This window comes from Rhea pennata, chromosome 7 (genome assembly GCF_028389875.1).
Source record: "Rhea pennata isolate bPtePen1 chromosome 7, bPtePen1.pri, whole genome shotgun sequence".
NCBI classification, from domain to species: Eukaryota; Metazoa; Chordata; class Aves; order Rheiformes; family Rheidae; genus Rhea; species Rhea pennata.
Genome location: NC_084669.1, coordinates 35530476 through 35550447, shown reverse-complemented (window position 1 = coordinate 35550447; position 19972 = coordinate 35530476). Strand labels below are relative to the sequence as shown.

The 19972-nt window shown below is 37.8% G+C and overlaps 1 protein-coding gene across 2 annotated transcripts in view; it reads right to left on the bottom strand.

The window, feature by feature from the left end:
- The window catches only part of MYPN (myopalladin), a 62223-nt gene extending 49175 nt beyond the window's left edge, over positions 1 to 13048 (bottom strand). For both annotated transcript variants that reach the window (XM_062579779.1, XM_062579780.1), the window contains exons 1-2: positions 12787 to 13048; positions 1728 to 2675 (exon numbers count right to left, since the gene is read on the bottom strand). In XM_062579779.1, coding sequence (XP_062435763.1) covers positions 1728 to 2674 — 947 coding nt within the window. In that variant the 5' untranslated portion in view covers position 2675; positions 12787 to 13048. The remainder of the gene's footprint in view (positions 1 to 1727; positions 2676 to 12786) is intronic.
- Between the last annotated feature and the right edge of the window lie 6924 nt (positions 13049 to 19972).

Sequence of the window (19972 nt, the reverse complement as noted above, 5' to 3'; positions counted from 1 at the left end):
CAAATTTCTGACCATTTTCTTCTTTGATCAGGCTTCTTTAAGGCCTTCAGTTTAAATGCTGACCTCAATAGAACGTTTGTAGTAGTGCGTTTGGACACAAAATACTAGAAAGCATATTCTTCCTGAACAAAACATTTCCCTCTAGCTTCAGCACAGATACCTATTTTATAAACAAACTGTTTAGTCTTTAGAAATTTACATTTCTGTCATGGACAAGATATCCAATGTAGTGCCACATGTCAAGGTCTTGTTAGGGACTGAGAACCTATTGGTTACTGCTGAAGGTACTAGTAGGACAAAATGGTCTGGCAGTCACAGTTTGGAAGAGGACCCTATAAGCAGGGAAAATTCTTGTCTTCATGACAAGATTGTCCATAACTGAAGACTAGCCAAAAAAAGAGGATTTATTTGTAGATCCATGTTTCTATGTCTTTAATAAAATGTTGTAAAAGCTTCTTCCTTCTGAAAATATAGCAGCTGATGTGTCACAAATTGTGTCAGGAAGCCAAGGGAGTGGAAGACAAAGATTCTTTACCAAACAAATCTTTGGAGCATCCATCTTTGGACAGGGAGATAGTTACCAGTTGATGATGGTGCCTATTAATTTGATGAGAAAGATGATAAAGCTGTTGACTGCAGTAGAAGTGGCAGTAGTGCTGTACCCATCTCTGTCTTAAGTATGTAAGGAAGTGCAGGACTGCAACGAGATTTCATTAGATGAGCTGACAACTGGAAAATGTGGACTGTCTGTGAAGCTCAAAGTCCCTTAATTAGATGCTGAGGACGCAAACATTTCTTTTCAATATTTAGAAAAGCAACAGAGATTTCTAAAATGCCGAGAAAAGAACTGGCAGCTATCTAGACTAAAGGTATTCATGATACTGCAGATGTTAGACAGGATGCAAATATGTATAGCACTTTTCTATAAGAGGGATAGAATTTTCCTTTCTCTTGAATTGGTGCAGTTCCAGCAAAGGAAGTAGAATTCCATTATTGTAAATGAGAGGTAAATTTGGCCTTATGAGCTCTGCATAAACTAATTTAGATTTAGAAATATCAATAAGATCCAAGAATTTTCAAGATATATACAAAAGTTATAATAATCTGTTTCTTATCTCATTGATGTCATTGATTAATAAAGTGTAGCTCTTTCACATTTCCTTTCATCTCCAATGATCTGTGCAAATATTGCCTATTTGATCTTCAAAATCCTTGTAGATACAGGTGAAAACTGTAGCATTGGATTTAGCAGGCTAGTCACACAACTTGATTAAGTATCAATTAATTAGGGTGTTTTGGTGTTTTTGTGTTTATAGGAACCTATATTTGATCATCTCAAATACCTTCAAACATTGGCCTAGGTCTCATAGCCGTCAGTGTTTTTCACTGGTTTACACAATCAATCATTCTTTTTATTTCCGTAAAGATCACTAGCATTTCTCATTCAGGTGGTAGCACTTTCTTTTAGTTATGAAAGTACAGCTTTTAAAAACAGTTCTCTAAAATTCAAAGAAGATAGTGTGCCCCAGAATTTTTTGTCTTAAAATATAGTCAACCATTTGTATGATTTAAAGAAAATAATTGTTTTTCTTAACCAATTTTGATTACCAAGATCAAAGGATTTCTGCTACAGATTACTGAAACACACATATCAAAATGGCTGAGAAGTGTAAGGCATACACCTAATAGTACAGAAATACAAAATGGCAAGTGCAGAATATTTTTACCTGACTTCTGGTGCTGGGATTCCTACCACAATGCAGTCCAATTGCACTTTGGTTCCTTCAGGAACTTCCCTGCTCTTCAGTTTTTGAGTAAAGCGTGGTGGTTGTCCAATGGGCTCATCAGAATATACAGATGCAGATTCTGACTCTGTTTTTAGCTCTGCACTTGCTAATTGATTGATAGATTCCAAGTTTGCCGTCTGTTGATCATCTATTTTTTCAAATGTTTTCTCTGGTTTATTTTCCAGGTCTTGAGGTATTGGAATGGAAAGTCTTTCTCTGTTTTCTGATGTACTAGAAAAGCTAGAGGTACCTTTTTGAGCAGGCTTATTCTTAGAATCAGCTTTGCTCCGGTAGTTTTTGCATGTTCGAGGTCTTATTCTTTCTGAGTTGTGAGCTTTGAAAAGTGACGAGAGCTCCTCAATAAAATCAGCTGCTTTGTTTAAGAATTCCTTTTTCGATTCTGATTCAGAAGGAAGCTGTTGTTTCTTCAGATCTTGAGAGCTCCCTTTGGAGCCCTTCATATCTCTGACATGGTCCTGACAAAAGTTTGAGTGCAGGCCATTGTCTGACGTTTTCAAAGCTGCAGACTGGGCCGTTTGTTTGTTTGAAATTGTTTTTCCGGTGTTTTTCAGCAGATCGGAGGATTGATGTGAATGTGTCTGAAGCTCGTCCCGTTTAGTTTCAAGTGGATTCTGATCAATAGCTTGTCTTGCAAGGTTTACACTTTGATCTAACTCTTCCTGGCTCAAAAAGGCAGAGAGATCTGGAAGGTCATCTGGAGGAGCTACCTCATCTGAATCACCAGAAGTGTTGCCATAATGGAAATTATGTGAAGTTGGTTCTGATCTACTTCTTTCTCTGTTCCCTTGGTGTTTAGTTTCAGCTAAATAACTTTCTCTCAGAAGTTGAGATATTGAAGTAGAGGATTCTAAACTGTCGTCTTGCATGCTGTCAACAAAAAGGACAAATAGGAGCACACCTTATCAATAGCAAATTTGTTAATTGCACAGAATCACAGGCTTCTGAAAAGCAGAACACAACATTTTCAAAGTGCATGTGTGTGCTGTCTATTAACTTGTAAGTATGGCCTTATTTTACAAAAAGCCTGCTTCTGTACACACTCAGCACCAGATAGTATTGCTTTTACTCAGTAAAATCCATTTTTTTTGTTATATTTTACTGTGGGTAGCATGTATGGCTAAAGCAACTCCAAGTGTAATAATTTGTACTTTGTTCCTGGCAAAATATCAACAGAGTTACTAACTGAGTTTCAGTGTCAAAATCTTTGTAACTGCTGATGTGTGAGCTAAGAATCAATCATCTCATCAGATAGGTTAAATGCTGGGTATTTCAAAGACTGAAAGCTGTGGGGAAATGACATTACTTTTAAATAAATACCGCTTGAAAGACACTGAGCTAGTAAGTAAATGAACCCTCAAAAGCATTTGAGGTATGAGAGGAGGAAGGGAAACAAAATATTCTATAATGATAATTCGTCTCTTAAAGATATTGCTTTGTAGGAAACAGTAATGTACTTACTATACCTTCTTAAAGTAAGCATTATTTCTAATGAATTGTCTATTTACAGTAGGTAGAGAATTATATCATTACTCAATGTGAACATCATTTGTACTATAGGTCTTTCAAAATCATTATCATGCTCATTCAGAAAAAATGTACCACAGATGAGAAGTATTGCAAGGCCCAATTTTAACCTGACTGCCTGATAAGCGAAGCTAATTTTTCCTTTTTGATACTTAAGTCAGTAGTTCTATATGTTATTCTCCTTTTTTATCTACACAAGAGCCAATATGAATGAAAGGAGTTCAGACATCCTATTAACACAATCATCTTAAGGTGGCTTAATTATGAAGACAAACCCTATTCACAGCCTTTCAGAGAGATATTGAAACAAGTAAATGCGTGACTGTTAACTGAATCTGTCTCTCAGAAGATGCAGTGCACAGTATCTTTTCCTACTTCATTTATGGCTCTCATAGATGACCTCTGGCAAGTCTTGCCGTGATGATTTCAAATACTACTACACTGAGGTTTCTGATTTGTCCCGTGGCGGAAGGTACTGTTTCTGCAGTGGCATCAAGAAAAGGGAACATGCATGCCCTTGCTTCAGCTATTTCCATTCACAGCCGTATGTAGTAGCTTAAGCTGCCAGTGAAGGAGAAAAAAAGTAAAAAGGGCATCTCTGATGTGAAAGGCATTCTGGTTTGGTGGAGGCATAGGTACCCCCGGAGAAAGGCTTGTAAAAAGCAAATGAGGTGTTAATATCCTGTACTGCTGCAGTATTTGCTCCATAAATATGAGTGACATCTCTTCTTCTTTATTTTCAGAAATAGAAGCTTCCTTTTGACCTTTTTATATTCTTCTTTGTTGAACGAATGTAAAACTGTTATATTCTGATGTGTATTTTGAGACCTAAATCCCTCTGTCTGATGCAATTCCCTCTATCTGATGTTTTATTTTAGTAATATGAAACAAGAAAAATCAGTAATGACAACAAAGACATCAAACCAAAATTTTGATAAGGTTGTGCCTATAGGAAAAATTACAAATAAAATAGCATATAAATTATATGTTTCTAAACACTCAGTCTAGTCCCCAGTTCAGATTCCAGTGCTAAAGCACCCTTTGCCTCACTCCTAAAGCTGAGCCAGGTTCTGCAATACTAATCAAACACTTGGTGTTAAATTATCTGGCACAGTGTTTCAGTGAAGCTGTGGCACATAAGAGAACACTGATTTGGGAAGCCCACGTGAGATACTGTTGTGAGCTGTTTCATGACTGGGTAGAAAATGTAATATAATCTCTTAAGAGAACAAAGAGGTCTCCCTGAGGCATAAAGTTCCTGCTCTGTAGATATTATTTTGCTTGTTCAGCTTTTACTTCTTAAACAGCTGTGCAACCTCACTGAAGCTGAATATATTTAAGGGGTTACATTATCTTGTTTTTGTGCTGATAGCTTACTCAATACTATAAAGGTCACAGCTAAATTACAGTTTCTCTGAAGATCTTATATACATTCTAATATTAAGAATTTACAGACTGAAAGACAAACTTCACACGTGAATGAACTGCAGATCTAGAAGATGGCTATAACATAGGGCCAAGTTGACTTTAGACTTGGACCCTATGGAGCCTCTCTATATCCTACTTAAAAACTGAAGGGAAGAGCTAGAGCCACTGCTGACTCTTTTCTCTGCACCATACAGCTGGCTTAGTCTGAAAGGAGAGAGCTGTGTGTGCTTTTAATAGGAAGTCATAGGAGGTAGAGTCCCTCCCATAACATCTCTAGAGGGATGCAGCTCCAGTACAACCTCGTTAGTAAGTAGCTATGGCTAAATGATACCATCTAGCTTTTTGTAGTTTTAGATGCTGCAGAGGAAGGTCATTATATTTTACATGGTTGGAAAGGTGTAACTATTGTGTAATTTGTCTTGGTAGGTTTCTTCATCACTCCTTCTGAAGCATTTCAGAATTGCACATCTTCATTTCATCTCAACATCTGTAAACATCATCAGAGCTGAAGAAAGAGGATGCATTTCTATAGAGAGCACTGGACTGGACAGTCTAAAGAAGAAATGCAAGTAAAGAAGTAATACTGTGTGATCAAGACCTGTTGCAGTAAAAAAAGGTAAAGGACTACTACATTAGTTTTGTTAAGAATGTTTATGAAATCATCTGACTGTGGCTGTTGGAGATTTCCTCTCTGTTTGTAAGATCTTACTTAAATTTCTCATTTAAGTGCCACATCTATTTCCACAGAGATTGTTGACCAAAATGCAGCTTTTCTGCAGATAACCATAGTAAAACAACTGTTTGTACAGCGTGGATATTTGAGACTTTGTTCTGGGTCTTGTATGTCTTCTATTCATTTTTTTAAACAAAGCATTGAAACACAAAAGAAATAATTTCTGCTTATTCCCTCTAATATGAGGAGACTCTCTAAAAGAAGATACGTTTGGCTTTGCAAAATAGCTGTACAAGGTTAGTCTGCGAAGAAGTAAGGTGCAGAAGCCACTTCAGCTTCTGACACAAGGGAGGAAAATTACATGAAAATTACTGCAAAAAGGACAGAAAGAGGGATTTATACCTTGAGAAAATATGAAATGCTTGATGAAATGGAAGTAGTCATATCAAAACTTGCACTGCAGGTTCATTTTGACTAGCTTTAATACAGTTGCACAAAGCACCTTCCATTCAGACAACCAGATGTGGCAGCACAGCTCTACATGGAAGAGTAAAACCCGTTTGTCTATTACAGTCTCTCTGCGAACACCTGGGAAACAAATGGACAAATGTATGGTTCAGCCCTGTCCTTGCTGCTCTGAGGACAGCTGAGCAGATGTGAATGGGAGAAAACAAGCAGCTTCTCAATAAAGGAGCTGAAACAACTTCCTTCCTTCTAGCCGAGCAGGAGAGCAGAGTGCTCCTTCTGGTATGGAGAAGCAAGATACTGATGAGAATGAATCTAATGCCAAATTCTTAGTCCTTAGACAGCCTGCGCTTTTCTTCAGGGCACACTCAGAGTCTGAATGTTGTATCTAACTCTTCTCTATTTTCAGCTTGTGTAGAAGATAATTTTTTATTCTATTTTTAGAAAGAGAGAAATTGGGTACTAATCCAATGTAAAACTTAAGGCAGCACTTGGCCACTGAAGTTTTAAAATATTGTGAATGACATGGTATTCCTAATCAGATGGAAAATGTTGTGTTTCCAGACAACCCAGTTATGAATGAGTCTTGAGAGGTGTCTAGTTTCTTTTTTTAGCTACAAGGAGTAGTAGCTTCAAGCAGTACAGAGGGCTGATGATTGAGGAGAGCACTGAGTAGGCTGAAGCCTTCCAGATTTCACAGTCAGGGGACAACAGCTTTGTTTCAAATGAAGCCAAGGATGCAGCCAGACAAGGCCTCTGGGCAGGATAGCAATAAGGCTGAGTTTGATGTATTTTCCAAAATATTTATTCAAACCTTTTTTCCAGTGAGTAAAAAACGTGGTGCCAGAGGAACTGTATTTGATTAATGATAAATAATAATGATATTGATTCATAATAATTTAGCCTTAAAATAGCCCAAATTCCTATTTTGGCTCCTAGCTGAGCTGCAAAACTAAGATCCAGGTTTGAATCCTGTCATCCTCTTCGCTTGACCTTCTGGATTGTTTAGACTGAGGATGTGCAGTTGGCCTAGATATGCCCTCCCTTTATTTTTTTCTGATTGGGACTTTGGAACACAAGTGTCTTTGTGGCCTCACAGAAACCACCCCACGCTCTACCAGCACGTATTGGGATAAGCCTCTGGGAGTGTGACAGACTGCTGTCGTCTCATGGAGCGGAAAAAAACGTATACAGTAACCACGGATATCTCTGAAGCCCAGTAAGGACACACTAGACAGGAATCTGTGGTGTCAGTGAAAGCACCAAGTATTTTGCAGACTGAAAAATCTCTATTTTAATGAACCAGTATCAAGGAGGGATACTACAGATAAGAAGTCTAAACTGATGTCATTTAGGACTGAAAATGGGATGACTGCAACAGTCAACAGTTCTCTATCCTTGACTGGTTCATTAGCTACAATACCAAATAACTAATGCACCGAGGGCAACCTTTTTTACTCTCCCTGTCAACCAGGCACTAGCAGCAGTGACCTGGGACACCTGTTATTATTGAGAGGCATCAGAAGGTGTCAAAAGCAAAACTCATTGCATATACTTCTCCAGGCTGTTGAGCTAGTTTCCATTAGCCAACTAGCTGCACAAGGATGTGATGCCTATATTTTATTAGGCAAGTAATCTTTAGGATGAAATACACTCAAAGGTAGGATTAGCTTCTACAGTTTGTTCTGGCAATGATTTGACCTAAAAATCATATTGTGGAAACTTGCGCTGTGTGACACAGTGTACCCTTTCATTCCCCATTGCATGAGGCTTGTTAGACCTGTTGCTGAGTCGGTACCAAAGGAACCAGAGCTCCTCCTAAGAAAACAGAAATAGTGAAATCTCAGCAGAACTGAAGGAATTCCTGCATATGTCTGATACAGGTCATCTTTTCTTATGGTAAGAGACAGCTTTGAGTGCTTTATGCCCTAAAGACAGTTTTTTCAGACAAGCACTCCTTCACTTAACTGTAATAAAGAGGTTAGCTGCAAAAGAAGCATTTAAAGAGTTTATTTATCCTTCAGTTGGATTTAAAAATGAGTAATTGACTCAATACATGTTGTTCCTGTCTCAGTTTTCAAGCTACTGTAAGTTTAATATGAGACTGTTTTGTATGAAACCCTGGTATCAGAACATGGAGCAAAGCTGCTTCTTTCTTCGCATAGTGGCACCTTTGTGGGCTTTGCGCACCAGGGCTCTGGACCTGGATGTCCAGCACCTCTGTTTGGAAACTGGAAAGTCTGACAAATATTAGAGGCTATATCCTTTTCCAATTAATTTAATTGCAAACAAATTCTATTTAGCCATACACTGTTGAGTGCTAACTGTTGCATGAATGTTTAAACTGTATGATAACAGCAAAGAAAATTGAGCTGAGAGATGACAGAAGTGATCTATATTCCAGACATTTGAAGATCACAATCACATTCTTCTGTGCTTGCAGGAATTTGCACTTAGCAGTTGCCATTGTCACTGTTGCCAGTTACTGCCTGTTGACATGCTGTAGCTGCTGTAAGACAGACTTTGAGACTCCAGGCATATGAAGGGTTAGGCTGGAGCAGAAGACTAAGGTTAGCTGTCTTGTGTGTGTTTGGGGGGGAAAGGGGTATAAAATATTTTTAATAACTATTTTTAGAAAGCTACTTAAAAGTAAGTGATTTATTTTTCTGTTTTAAACACATTAGTACTTTTGAATTCCATTTCTTGTAATGAATCAGAAAGTCAGGTTACTGAACTCCCATTTCCAAGTAACATAATTAAATAATGGCATTTAAAGAGGGATCCTCCAAGCCCAGGAGCATAACAGCATCTGATGGAAACAAAATTCCTTTAAGAACAAGTAGGCTAAAGGTTATGTCCGTGTTTAGGAAACGTTCTGCTTTGCCATGTATATTTTCCAATATAATCTTTCTAATATTCTAAGTGTGGCTTGCATTTCCTTTAGTCTCTAAGCCATTTTGTAAATTCCAGACCTTAAAACTGGTCTGGAAGAAAAAAATAAATTTGATTGCAAGAGGCTGGTACTTGTATCTTGCTCACTGTTATATAATTTTATAAATAGTGAAAAGATGGGTAGCAGTCTTTTAAGTATCTTCACATATTGCTGCCATTGACTTGAATGTAAATACTCTTCAAGGGATTTCTTAATTGTAGTTATAACTGATGTATGACTACTGCTGCTTCTGTTCAGATAAATAGAATGAGGCTGTCCTCTGTATATACAACCTTTGGTAGTCCAGCTTCTGCCCTTAGCTACATTGCAGTTTAAATCTGGAGTAACTTCATTTAAACTGCCCTGGATTTACTTGGAGTAGCTGTGAATCACTCTCCCTCACCTCTGTAACTGGTAAAACTACTTTTAAACTCCCTTTAAACTTAAATTCCTATGTGTTTTTTTATAAGAAAGGGAATAGAAAATTGAATTATTATCTATATAAAGTTGCAGTATCATGCCAAATAATAAATAATTCTAATTTACAGAGATATATTTAACAGGTGAATACTTTATGAACATTATGTAAATAATATCAAACCACAAGCAAATTATTTGAAGCTAAGACTATTTAAGAGAGTCTATATCTCCGTAGCAGCAGATCCGTCTAGACTGCTTTTTGGAGTGATGTCAGTGCCTTCTACAATTCTTTTCCTCTTATTTGGAAGTGTTTGCCATTTTATCCATAGGCATTTCAAGGCGACCCAAAAGGTAAAAGCACCTGTTTTGAAAGAAACTTCTACTGCTAGAAGTGTGAGAGGTAAAATGTGTTCTCCTTCATTACCTCTGTATTTTGTCCCTAATGTCTTTTCCTGACAGCATAATCACAGAGCCCACAAAAGAAGAAACAAAAAAGTATTGGATTTTATCCTGTCAGAAATGGGATGAGGTAGATCTCCTCTCCAAATCACTCTGCAGAAGACGTTCCAGTGAGCATACACTCACTTGGAGCCATGCCGTTGAATACTTACTCACCTGGCCTGTGACCTTGAGGTTACAGTAGTGGGGCATCTTAAACGGTAAAATCTTCAATTCTTCTTCAAGGATAAAGCATGCTCAAATCTCTTTATCCTTTTAAATATTCCTTCTTGCTATCACATAATAGTAAGACCTTTGTGTTCTTTTAGTCTAATCACAAAATTATTTATCTTTTCACGTTTAATACTGTCCCTTAGTAGTGCTTGAAGTGAGAACTTAGACCCTTTCTTACCCTTGCCTTAAATTCTTTGCCTCTTCAATAAATCTTCTTGAACTACAAAGCAAGTAATATCTTTAAGAAAATGCAGGTAAGATCAAATTGAAATGAAAATAATTTTAGTACGATTTTTAAACTAGAAGGTCAAAAAAGAGAACTGATGGCTGCAGTCTTTGAGGGCTGCCAGGGATGCTCCTCCATGCTCCTTGCCCATTGGCCTGGGAAGGCTGGGCCACAGATGTTACAACAGTGTAGTGCTTCAAGTGCTGTGACTCAGGTAGCGCTTGCAGTCCAGTTCCCTTTAGGGATTAACCATATGAGAAAGAGTTTACATAAGTGGCTCAAAAAGATAGAGTAAGTCCACAGTTTGGTGCTGAGTGTACATACAGAAGTCCACAATGGAAAATAAGACTAACAGTGAATAATTTCCTTTTACTCTGAACCAAACACAGGCAAACCACACTGCAAGCCTTTCGTGGCTAAAACTGCAGATTCACTTTCATGAACTGTGACCCAAAGCATTTACACTGGGGCATTTCTGTTATTCCTGTTAACTGAGTGAGCAGTGCAGAGATCCCCACAATGCATGAGGCTGAGGATTACTGGAAGATCTTAGTTCAGGACTGAAACTACAGCTTAGCTGTAAGTGTTAAACAGTAATTTAAAAAATCTGTGCATGCTTACTCTAGACTGACAAATTACTGCAGTGCATAAAGTGCTGTAATGGTAACACACATGACTTAAACACCGAACAACATTCTGTGTGTTGTACCCATGCGTGTAAGCTGCACCAGTGTCAAAGAAATTGCAAAGGTGTATCTGAAGACCAGAAATCGTGTATAACTTGTATAGCCAGATGTGGCAAGCACAAACCGGGCAAAGAAAAGCCCTGAAAAGCAGTCATTCTGTTTTGGAGGTATGCCATCTAGATGACGTTTGCGCATCTTTGTGTTCAGTAATTTTAAAACTACGGGCTGTTTTGTTTTTCAGATAAGATTTGTTTCTCATAAAATATTGGTTGCCAGTGAGAAAGGAAACTGGAGCCTTAAATTAGACTTAAAAAAAGACTTGTATTTTTTGTTTTACAATTTCTTTTCCTATTGCACCTTTCATTCTTTTTCACATTCTCTCTGTATTTTTTCTCTTTGTTTGCTGTTCTCTCTTTTTTTTTCCCACCTTCTGTGAGAACCTTGCAACATAAAAAAACCCCTGTCGCACTGGATTCATATTTACTAGTTATGATGTATAAGTGGAATTTAAATTAGGCAGAATTATTTTGCCTATCCTTGTAGAGTATTACTGTTTATGAAAGCAAGTACTAAATCAGTTATTACAACAGTGACTTTTTTATTTTCCTGTGACTTAGACTATGATTTAGATTGCATTATCCAGTTGCTACTATGTTTGTATTCACTTATAAAATATACCTAGGCTGCTAATCTTAGCAGCTCTTGATCAGAAGCACTCCATTGGTACCAAATCAAAACATACTGCAAAATCTCTAAAGAATACACAGGAATAGCAAAACAGCATAGAACACCCACTTCTCAGTCGTCTTTGGTAATCTGGCAAGTACAAAACTTTACTCCTGAACTGACTGCAAATGATATCTGATATCTGTAAATAAGTAATTCTGTTCAGCTACCAGAATTTAGGAACTTCCTGTGCTTGTTTAATTTTGTTAATGCTTTCTCAAAGAAAAAAAAAGAGGAAATAAATAAATATCCTGACCTTATGAACCTTCAGGAGGTGTAGAAGAGGGAGAAGAGCAGTGTTGAAGTTTATAAAATGGTTCTATTAACATCTGCTGATTTTGTTTTCACTCTTAAACTCTAGAGCTTCTTCAAAATGTAAACCACATGACAAAACTGCTGATAAAGTAAGCAGTGCCTTGAGCATGATTTGTATAAAGTTCTGTTGACGTAAACTCAAGAGCTACTCTGTTCTCTTGTAAATTGTTGGCGTATTATTTTGTAAAATGTTAGATGGGCTTCTGATTACTGCTTAATGCTGCAATATATTGGGCCAAACATTTGCCACTGACAGTCAAATGCTTTTCCGAGAGAGAGAGAGAGAAAGAGAGCAAGGGAAATAGAGAGCTCAAGGGGGAGAGCTATGCCCTTCCAGCAGGACTGTTCCTGCAGCTGTTGTGTACATTAATCCAAAGAGCAGATCTCCCCGCACTAAATATAGCCAGCAGGGTCATTTTACATGACAAAATAAATAAATAAATAAATAAATAGAAAGTATTTAACTACCAGGTCATGTTAAATTAGGCTTGATTTTGTTTAAGAAGGAAATTCAAATTATGGTATCTTAGCTAAAGAGTGGATATCAGAAAGTAATTATTTCAGAATGTGGAAGGAAGAAAAAGCTGGAAGAAAAATACAGTCCTGGCAATGAACTTTTCAGGTCATTACTATCTTCTGTTGACTCTTCAGAGGAGTCAGACTGGCTCCAAGGGAGTTCTGAGAACAGCATCAGGGCTATTCAAGCCCTTTATAATGCTGCAGAACATTGTTTCTCTTTCATTGTAATACATGTGCCCCAACATAATTTAAGTCAGCTACTTTAAAAATGATTTATTCCCTCTATATGTCTTTTCAGCAGTAATTAACATTCAAATACACATGCTCATCAAACCCCTCTGCACATGTGCAGCAAAATCAAAACACAGACCAATCTAAAGTTGAGGCATTACCTTTTTCAATTGCTCCAGATGTCGCTGCCCAACCCTGGCAGTAAGTAGAGATGACAATTATCCAGAAGTCTGAGATTTCAGTTGTGGAAGCAAGGGAATTCTTCGAGACCTTAAGGAGAGAGAGAGCTAGTAGTCCATACGGCGAAGGAAGTTAACCTTCGTTTTTCTGAGGATGGCTGTAAGAAGCTGGACAACCTGTCACCACCGGAGCAATAGCATTTGTCAGTTTGCAGGTCCCAAGTTATTTTGAGCAGCGGGAACCATGTGCCTGCGGAGCATTCCACCTCATTGGACAGGAGGATATCGAGCACAGGGATTCCGCCGCTCCAGCAGCACCTATGGGCACTGAGCGCCGTCTCCTTCCCCACGAGACGTCCTCTACAGATGCTTTTGCAGGTTCTGCTGATTCATCCAAGGGGCAATGGATTTGCATTGTGCTACCCTTGTCCACCTGGTTTATACTTCAGCCTTTTAAACGTGATTCTTCATGTCATTATCTCTGTATTTTGATCAGAATTCAAAGATTACTGTCACCGGGAAACCCACTGTCAGGTAACAATTTAAAAGTTTTGCAGCTCCAAAGACAGACTCAGCAGAAGTGTGTACGTGTATTATTTTTCGTAATGCACTATTCCTGGCTTCTCAATGTTCAATTCAAGAAACAGTGCAACAATGCACAAATCCTTAGAAATTACCTTTAACTACAAATCCTTAAAAAGTAGAACCTATAAAATGGTTGCTGAATGCACAGAAATAAACTGGGCAAAAATAGCTAAAAGAGGTAGATGAGACTTAGCTGTAATGGCATGACTGAAATGGCAACATATATGAAATAATTTCACAATACTTCAAGCAATACACAGAGGAAGCCTATTATTATATAGAATACCACTGTAAAATTGAATTTCTGGTTAAAAATGTGAGCGACTAAACCTACTATATCGCTTGAAAAATGTAGAGACTAGATTTTCTTTTCTACTCATTCTAGATACCAACAACAACAACAAAAAAAATCTGTATTACTAAGCTTTCTGGCCTATCAAAAATGGTGCTTGATTATTGATACATTATTTATCAAAAATGGTGGTCACAACTCCAGTTTTAAAAGATTATATAATGATATGTATATATTATGGAGAGTTGGTAAATAGCCCTTTCCACAGCTAACGGCATAATTAACTAACCTTTAGACCTTCTTCCCATTTTTTCAAAATGCATCAAGTGAGCTAGAAAAGAGATTCTTTCATGAGATGCAGTAGTCAGGAAGAATGTTTTATGTGTAACTTTTTCAGATTGCATAACAGTCTGAAAAAACATAGGTAAAGGTTAATGTCCTTATGTCTTGAAGGTAGTTTTCTTTCTTTTTTCTCTCTCTTTATAAGATATTATTATCAGAATAGCTTGTGAATATCAGTTTGTGGTATGGTTTCTTCAGTGATATGGAGAAGTTGCATAATGAATCCAGTCCTTCTTTTGGGGACGAGATAGGAATTTTGTGAGTTTGGTGATGTCTAAAGTAAGTTTATACCTGGAATGGAGGTATTTGTAACAATTAATGTGAGCCATATAGTGCTGACAAGAAGTGGATATTGATACTGGACTTAAACTGCTGTGGTTTGGACATTGCAGTTTCTATAGATGAAGGCTACAAAATCTGAAGCCTGAAAATGAGGTCTGATGTGTCTGATAAAATAACTGTAAATCCATATAGACTTCTGCTGAGATATAATTATTATAAAAATGTGGTATAGTCACTCCTGGTTGACTGTAGGTGTCAATAATCACCACTGGCTGACTGTAGCTAGCCATTTGTTTACAATTGTAAAAAGTTTCTATTCAAAATGAACATAAATTTTTAACAAAACCTAATTTTTCAAAGTGGCTTCTGGCTTTCAATTCCAGGAAAAATTGTACTGAAATACTTTCATGGGAGAATCCCTAATCACAGATGCCACTCATAATTTCTAATTTCAAGATTTTTTTGCTTAACAAAGTTATATGATATAGAATATTTTAAGTATTTTAAACTCATCTGTAAGTTAACATGTCTTTGCGATTGTTTATAGGAAGTAGTTGTGTGTAATCAGACTTCAGAGCAACTCCTTAGAGATTATACTTGACGCTAGTTTACATGTCTCTAAATGGCTTAAATTTGGGGAATTTGGGCAGGAGGTAGGAAGCGGATTTATTTTATAGCTAAATAATCTGACTGGACTGCTAGATAATAGATAATTCTGTAAGCAATTTGCTAGATGTAAGCAGAGGTTCAATTCTACAACTTGCTGCAGAACCCAGCAATTTAGCTGATAAAATGGCTGAAATTATGGAAGTCAGTTCTCTATCCTTAAAGTCAGTAGCAATTACATAGCTTTTGACTTTCACACATCGAATCAAGAAGCAAATTTAACCATTCTTGACTGTATGGGCAATTAGGAAAATAATTAGGGAACCAGCAATTTGCAAATAATTTAATCGGTGCATGACCAGTTAGTGCATGATATGTAAAATGTGCAGTCCAAAGGGATTATTAACTGAAGCCCATCTAATCCAAAAATTTTCAATGGCAAAAGAGACTTTTATATAAGATACTAAAATTCCAAAATCATTGCACAATTTATGCAACGGATGAACTAAGGATTATAAAGAAACGACAGCACTGAGAAACCTTAAAAGTTATGAGCCTTTACTGTGACAGCCAGACTGACCATACTAACAGCAAGTGGTCCAAGGACAAACTAGGAATTGCAAGAAGTTAGGGCATACACAGTAAACATACATGTTGTTGCAAAGCCATCAACTTGGTAGAGCAATATCAGAGAATTTCAGATTTACTGGTTTGCACATGACACCGTAGAATCCATGGAAAATATTGTTGTGTATCTGTGACTACGTTTTCAGAAAACAGTAAAATCAGGCTTTTGACTGCTGAGCAGTAAAAAAGTCTTACAGTGGCACCTCAAGATACCATGACTGGCTTTAGGTCCTTTTGTCTTTGCTGGTCAGCAGAACAGAACATCCACCTCTCTAGGGTAAGGCATCTGAGAATAAATTACATGTGCATCAGACAGGCTGGCATTCTCCAGATCTTGTCTGTCAGAGACCAGAGTACTCACTGTGTGACTTTACAAGCAAGCAGAAGGAATGAGTCTTGAAATGGAACTTGATATGCCTGGTTGGCTGTTACTCCACAGTAGGATTATCTGACTGTAATTGCAAGAACCTTCAGGTTTTCTCATAAATGGAAAATTCTTCATCTTGTAGGGGTCAGGTTTAGCTCAGTTGGTTAGAGCATGGCACTGCTAATGCCAGGGTCACGGGTTCAATCCCCATATGGACTACACTGAGGGTTGGATTAGATGCTCTCCAGAGGTCCCTTCCAACCTTACCATTCTATGATTCTATGATTCTAGATATTATGATGAAGTCAATATAGTCCTATTAGTGGCATGCACTAAACCATTGAGAAATGAGATGCTTTGTTCGGTAGAGAACAATCATTAGAAATTCAGGTGGACTGCCCAAAATTATATCATGAGACTCTTGGGGTCATCTGAAGGTTTCCTCAATGCCAGCCACGCTGTCAGGTCCAAGAGTGCTTGCAAATATGCCTGCGCCTGGAAGGTGTCCTCTGAAGTACAGTATTGGAGAGTTTTAGAAACTTAGAATGTAAGAAAGAAAATTCTACCTGATGAGCTGAAGAACACATTATCCTTTAAGACATTGATCGAAAATTTTTCTTCTTTTTCTGTAATAGTTCAGAGAAGAGCCGGGACTTAGCATTTACAAGGCTCTGGCATACTATCCCAAAGTCACTAAAGCAGATGAGCACTCTTTTGGGGCAAGTGGGCAAATAGATAGGGTTGCCACAGTTGTAGTGATTTCAAGGTTGCCTGTACTAAGCCTGTAGTACATATAGGACAGTATCATGTACCTAGCATATAGCATATATTTGCTGCATTAAATTGGAATAAGAAATTCTTCAACTCAAGCTACCTCAAGTGCACAATTATACATACATAAAGATTTATTTCAGTTTTAGAGGTTAGTGCTGGAAATAGTGCTGACAGCTGCTGGTTGGCAGTAAGCATTTGGACAGATATTACGGAACAGCCCTGATTAGTTAGATAAGATACTTAAGACAAGCTAGTGATGAAGAACAGCTGGACAAACTTCAAAAATGTCTTCTGAACAGGAATATGGCCTTAGAACAAAGGCACAGGGCTGAGTGCTGCTGGCGTTTACTGCCAAAGGAGCATCAACTTCCAGTAAGGCTAGAACCAGAGATAGGGCAGAGGCAAAACCAGAAGCCCAGGAGCGAGCTGAGATGGGCCATATGCATGGAGGTCCGACTGAGCCACAGGCAGCCCCAGGAAGAAAAGAAACGACTCTGCACCAAGCTGAGCCTTAGCACTGCAACTCCCAGGAAAGAGGACAGCAGCACTGCAAAGAAGAACTTGCTGACAACATGTTTTAACAATTGGTTTGCGAAGAGTCTGTGATTTTAATGAAGGTCACTGGACTGGACTGGGCCCTTTTCAGATCAGCTCCAGTCATTTGCACACAGCTGCTATTGGTATGTCTGTTCAGAGATCAAAGCAGGTCTAAATGTTTGCTTCTGCAGTTACTCTTTGAAAGCAAGTACTTGAAATATTACATAGCTCAGGTGATGCCTTCTGCCTCATTCAGCCAATGATCTAATTGTGTGTTGTGGATACACCTGTCAAAGTACATGCGCAGAATCACAAAAAAATGTTGAAGTTGCAAAGAGACCTAAGGATCACAGGTCACAGGGGGGGGTGGGGGGGCACAATTGTGCTGCCTTCTGGAGCTGAACCATCACTACCAGCACCTCCAAGACAACCAGAACTGCTGCTGCTCCTCACAGCCTGACAGATGTTTTAGCTGAGCATCTATCATCCGAAAGGGGCTGTATACACTCAGGTATCTTTGTCCACAGAAATAGCTTTTCCTCTCACAGCAAAGTCTCTAGTAATGAAAGCTTATCCTAATGTCTTGCCGTCTTTGATCAGTTCTTATTTCAGGAGAACATAACCCAGTGCTTAGTGTGATTAGTCTGTGGTATTAAAAAGCACCACCATTGCCCACAGGAGAAAGAGTTGTCTCTTTTACAGCTTGTAAATATCTTGGCTTAGTTTCTAAACCAGTGAAAGGAGTTTGCAATCTGATTAAAGACAGGGGCAATGTTTTGCATGTCACAGGTTGTGTTTATATACTAGAAGTGTCAGCAGATGAGTAAATGTGGATTGCTGTTGCCATAACTGTCTCTGCAACGGATAGGCAAGAGTGCCGAGGCAGATCCGGAGACAGTTGCTGCATGTTATATGACACACTAGCAAAAACTCCACCGCCTCCTCCTCCTGCCAAAAAAAAAAAAAAAAAAAAAAAAAAAAAAAAAAGAAGAAGAAGAAAGAAAAAGCTCCAGCACCGTTTAAATGATACTAAATTGCAGGGAGTAAAGTGGACTCTGACATGCAAGCAACAGTGGCTAATTTCCTAAGAACCACTAGACTACATATTCTTGTGAAGAGGAGAATCCTGTGTATCCTTAGCATTACAACTGGGAACTATACAAATTAAAATCCTCCAAGAGTTTTGTGTTGTGACCGAGAACTGATACACAAATATTAGAAATGACAAATCCGTGTTTAGATTGTTTACAGGCACGAACCACCATTTTACCATGTCCCACTGCCTCTCTGAGTGTGACCAAGGGGTTCACATCCAAACGGCTTCAACTCTTATCAAGAAAAACTGGTGTCAGATATATCATAACAACTTTTTAGCACACTGTTGCAAATGGGTTAGTGAAACTATATATTTGAACGCTCTGATCCATGCCATTAACTTGGTAAAGGTGGTGGTGTACAACACAACAGAAATTTGCTGTTGATTTAGAGGGACACATGCGTAGAGGAGTGTATGCTTTTGCAAACCAAATGCTTGTGTTGCTGATTATAGGATGTAATTACAAGTTTCACATAGACTTTATTATAGCATAGTGTACAAAAGAAAGACACTCAAAAGAAACAGTGATACCATAACTCATAACTCACTTGAGTCTGCAATTTTCAGAAATGAGAAAAAGTTTTGAGAAACCACACAGAAACTACCTTCTGCACAGAAGTTTTATTGGATGTTTTCTGAGTGGTGATTGGGAAACACCCAATACACAATACATCAGCAGACTGTGGTATTGCCCATGAATGTGTGTAATAGCAACAATAATCACTGTATTCTAAATAGGCACTAGAAGTCAGTGTGATTAAAAGCAGAGAACTTACTGAGGAATCCAAACTCAGAACTACCTTAATGTGGTGGAACTACATAATGTTTGTCCATCAACATAAGGCAGTGCTTTCCAAAGTAAAGGAGCCTATATCTTCTAGTTAAAAGTGAAGGAAATTTGGGGAATTAGCTCCTTAACCTAAATATGACTTAAATTTAACTTAAAGTTAAGTGCTAAAAGTTTGCTGTTGTGAATATTGCCCAGGATCCCCATAAATGCCCTGTGAGACCTAGCAGGTGCAGTGAAATTGCAAAAAAGGAAGAAATAACTGTTCTGCAAATCACCAGTTGAACTTGCATAACTTATCCTATAAAGCATTGCAATATTAAAGATAACATAAATTCCCATTTTTTAAACTTCTGTGTAAATAACTATATTACAAAAGGGAATGTATTCCTTTAGTGCATACAAAAGAAAACAAAATAAATACAGCAAATCAAGGGAGCACTTAATAAACAAATAAGAAAGACTCAAGATAAAATGTTATTTAAAGAGTTAGCATTCTATTAACATATAAAACAAGCTAAATTTCAAGAGTGTGTGAGATTATGTTTGACAAAGGACTCTATAGATTGATAGATCTCTAACATAGTAGAAGGGGAGAGAATGGGAAAACTCGAAAAGGAGGAAAGATCTCACCTATCTGAACAAGATTTCCTACAAGATCAACTTTTTATCTGTGGTTTTAATCCAATTCCAAATTCATATCAAAATTATTCAAATTACCTTTGTAATTTGTACTACTGTTCTGATAGGATTTTAGGTTGAGCTGTTTCTTAAATTCCCATTGAAAATTCTGGAAACATCCCACCAACTGCTGATCTCATTCCTCCCAAGGCTGAATTCCTTTCTTTTCCATCTGGAGTAAGAAACAGTGAA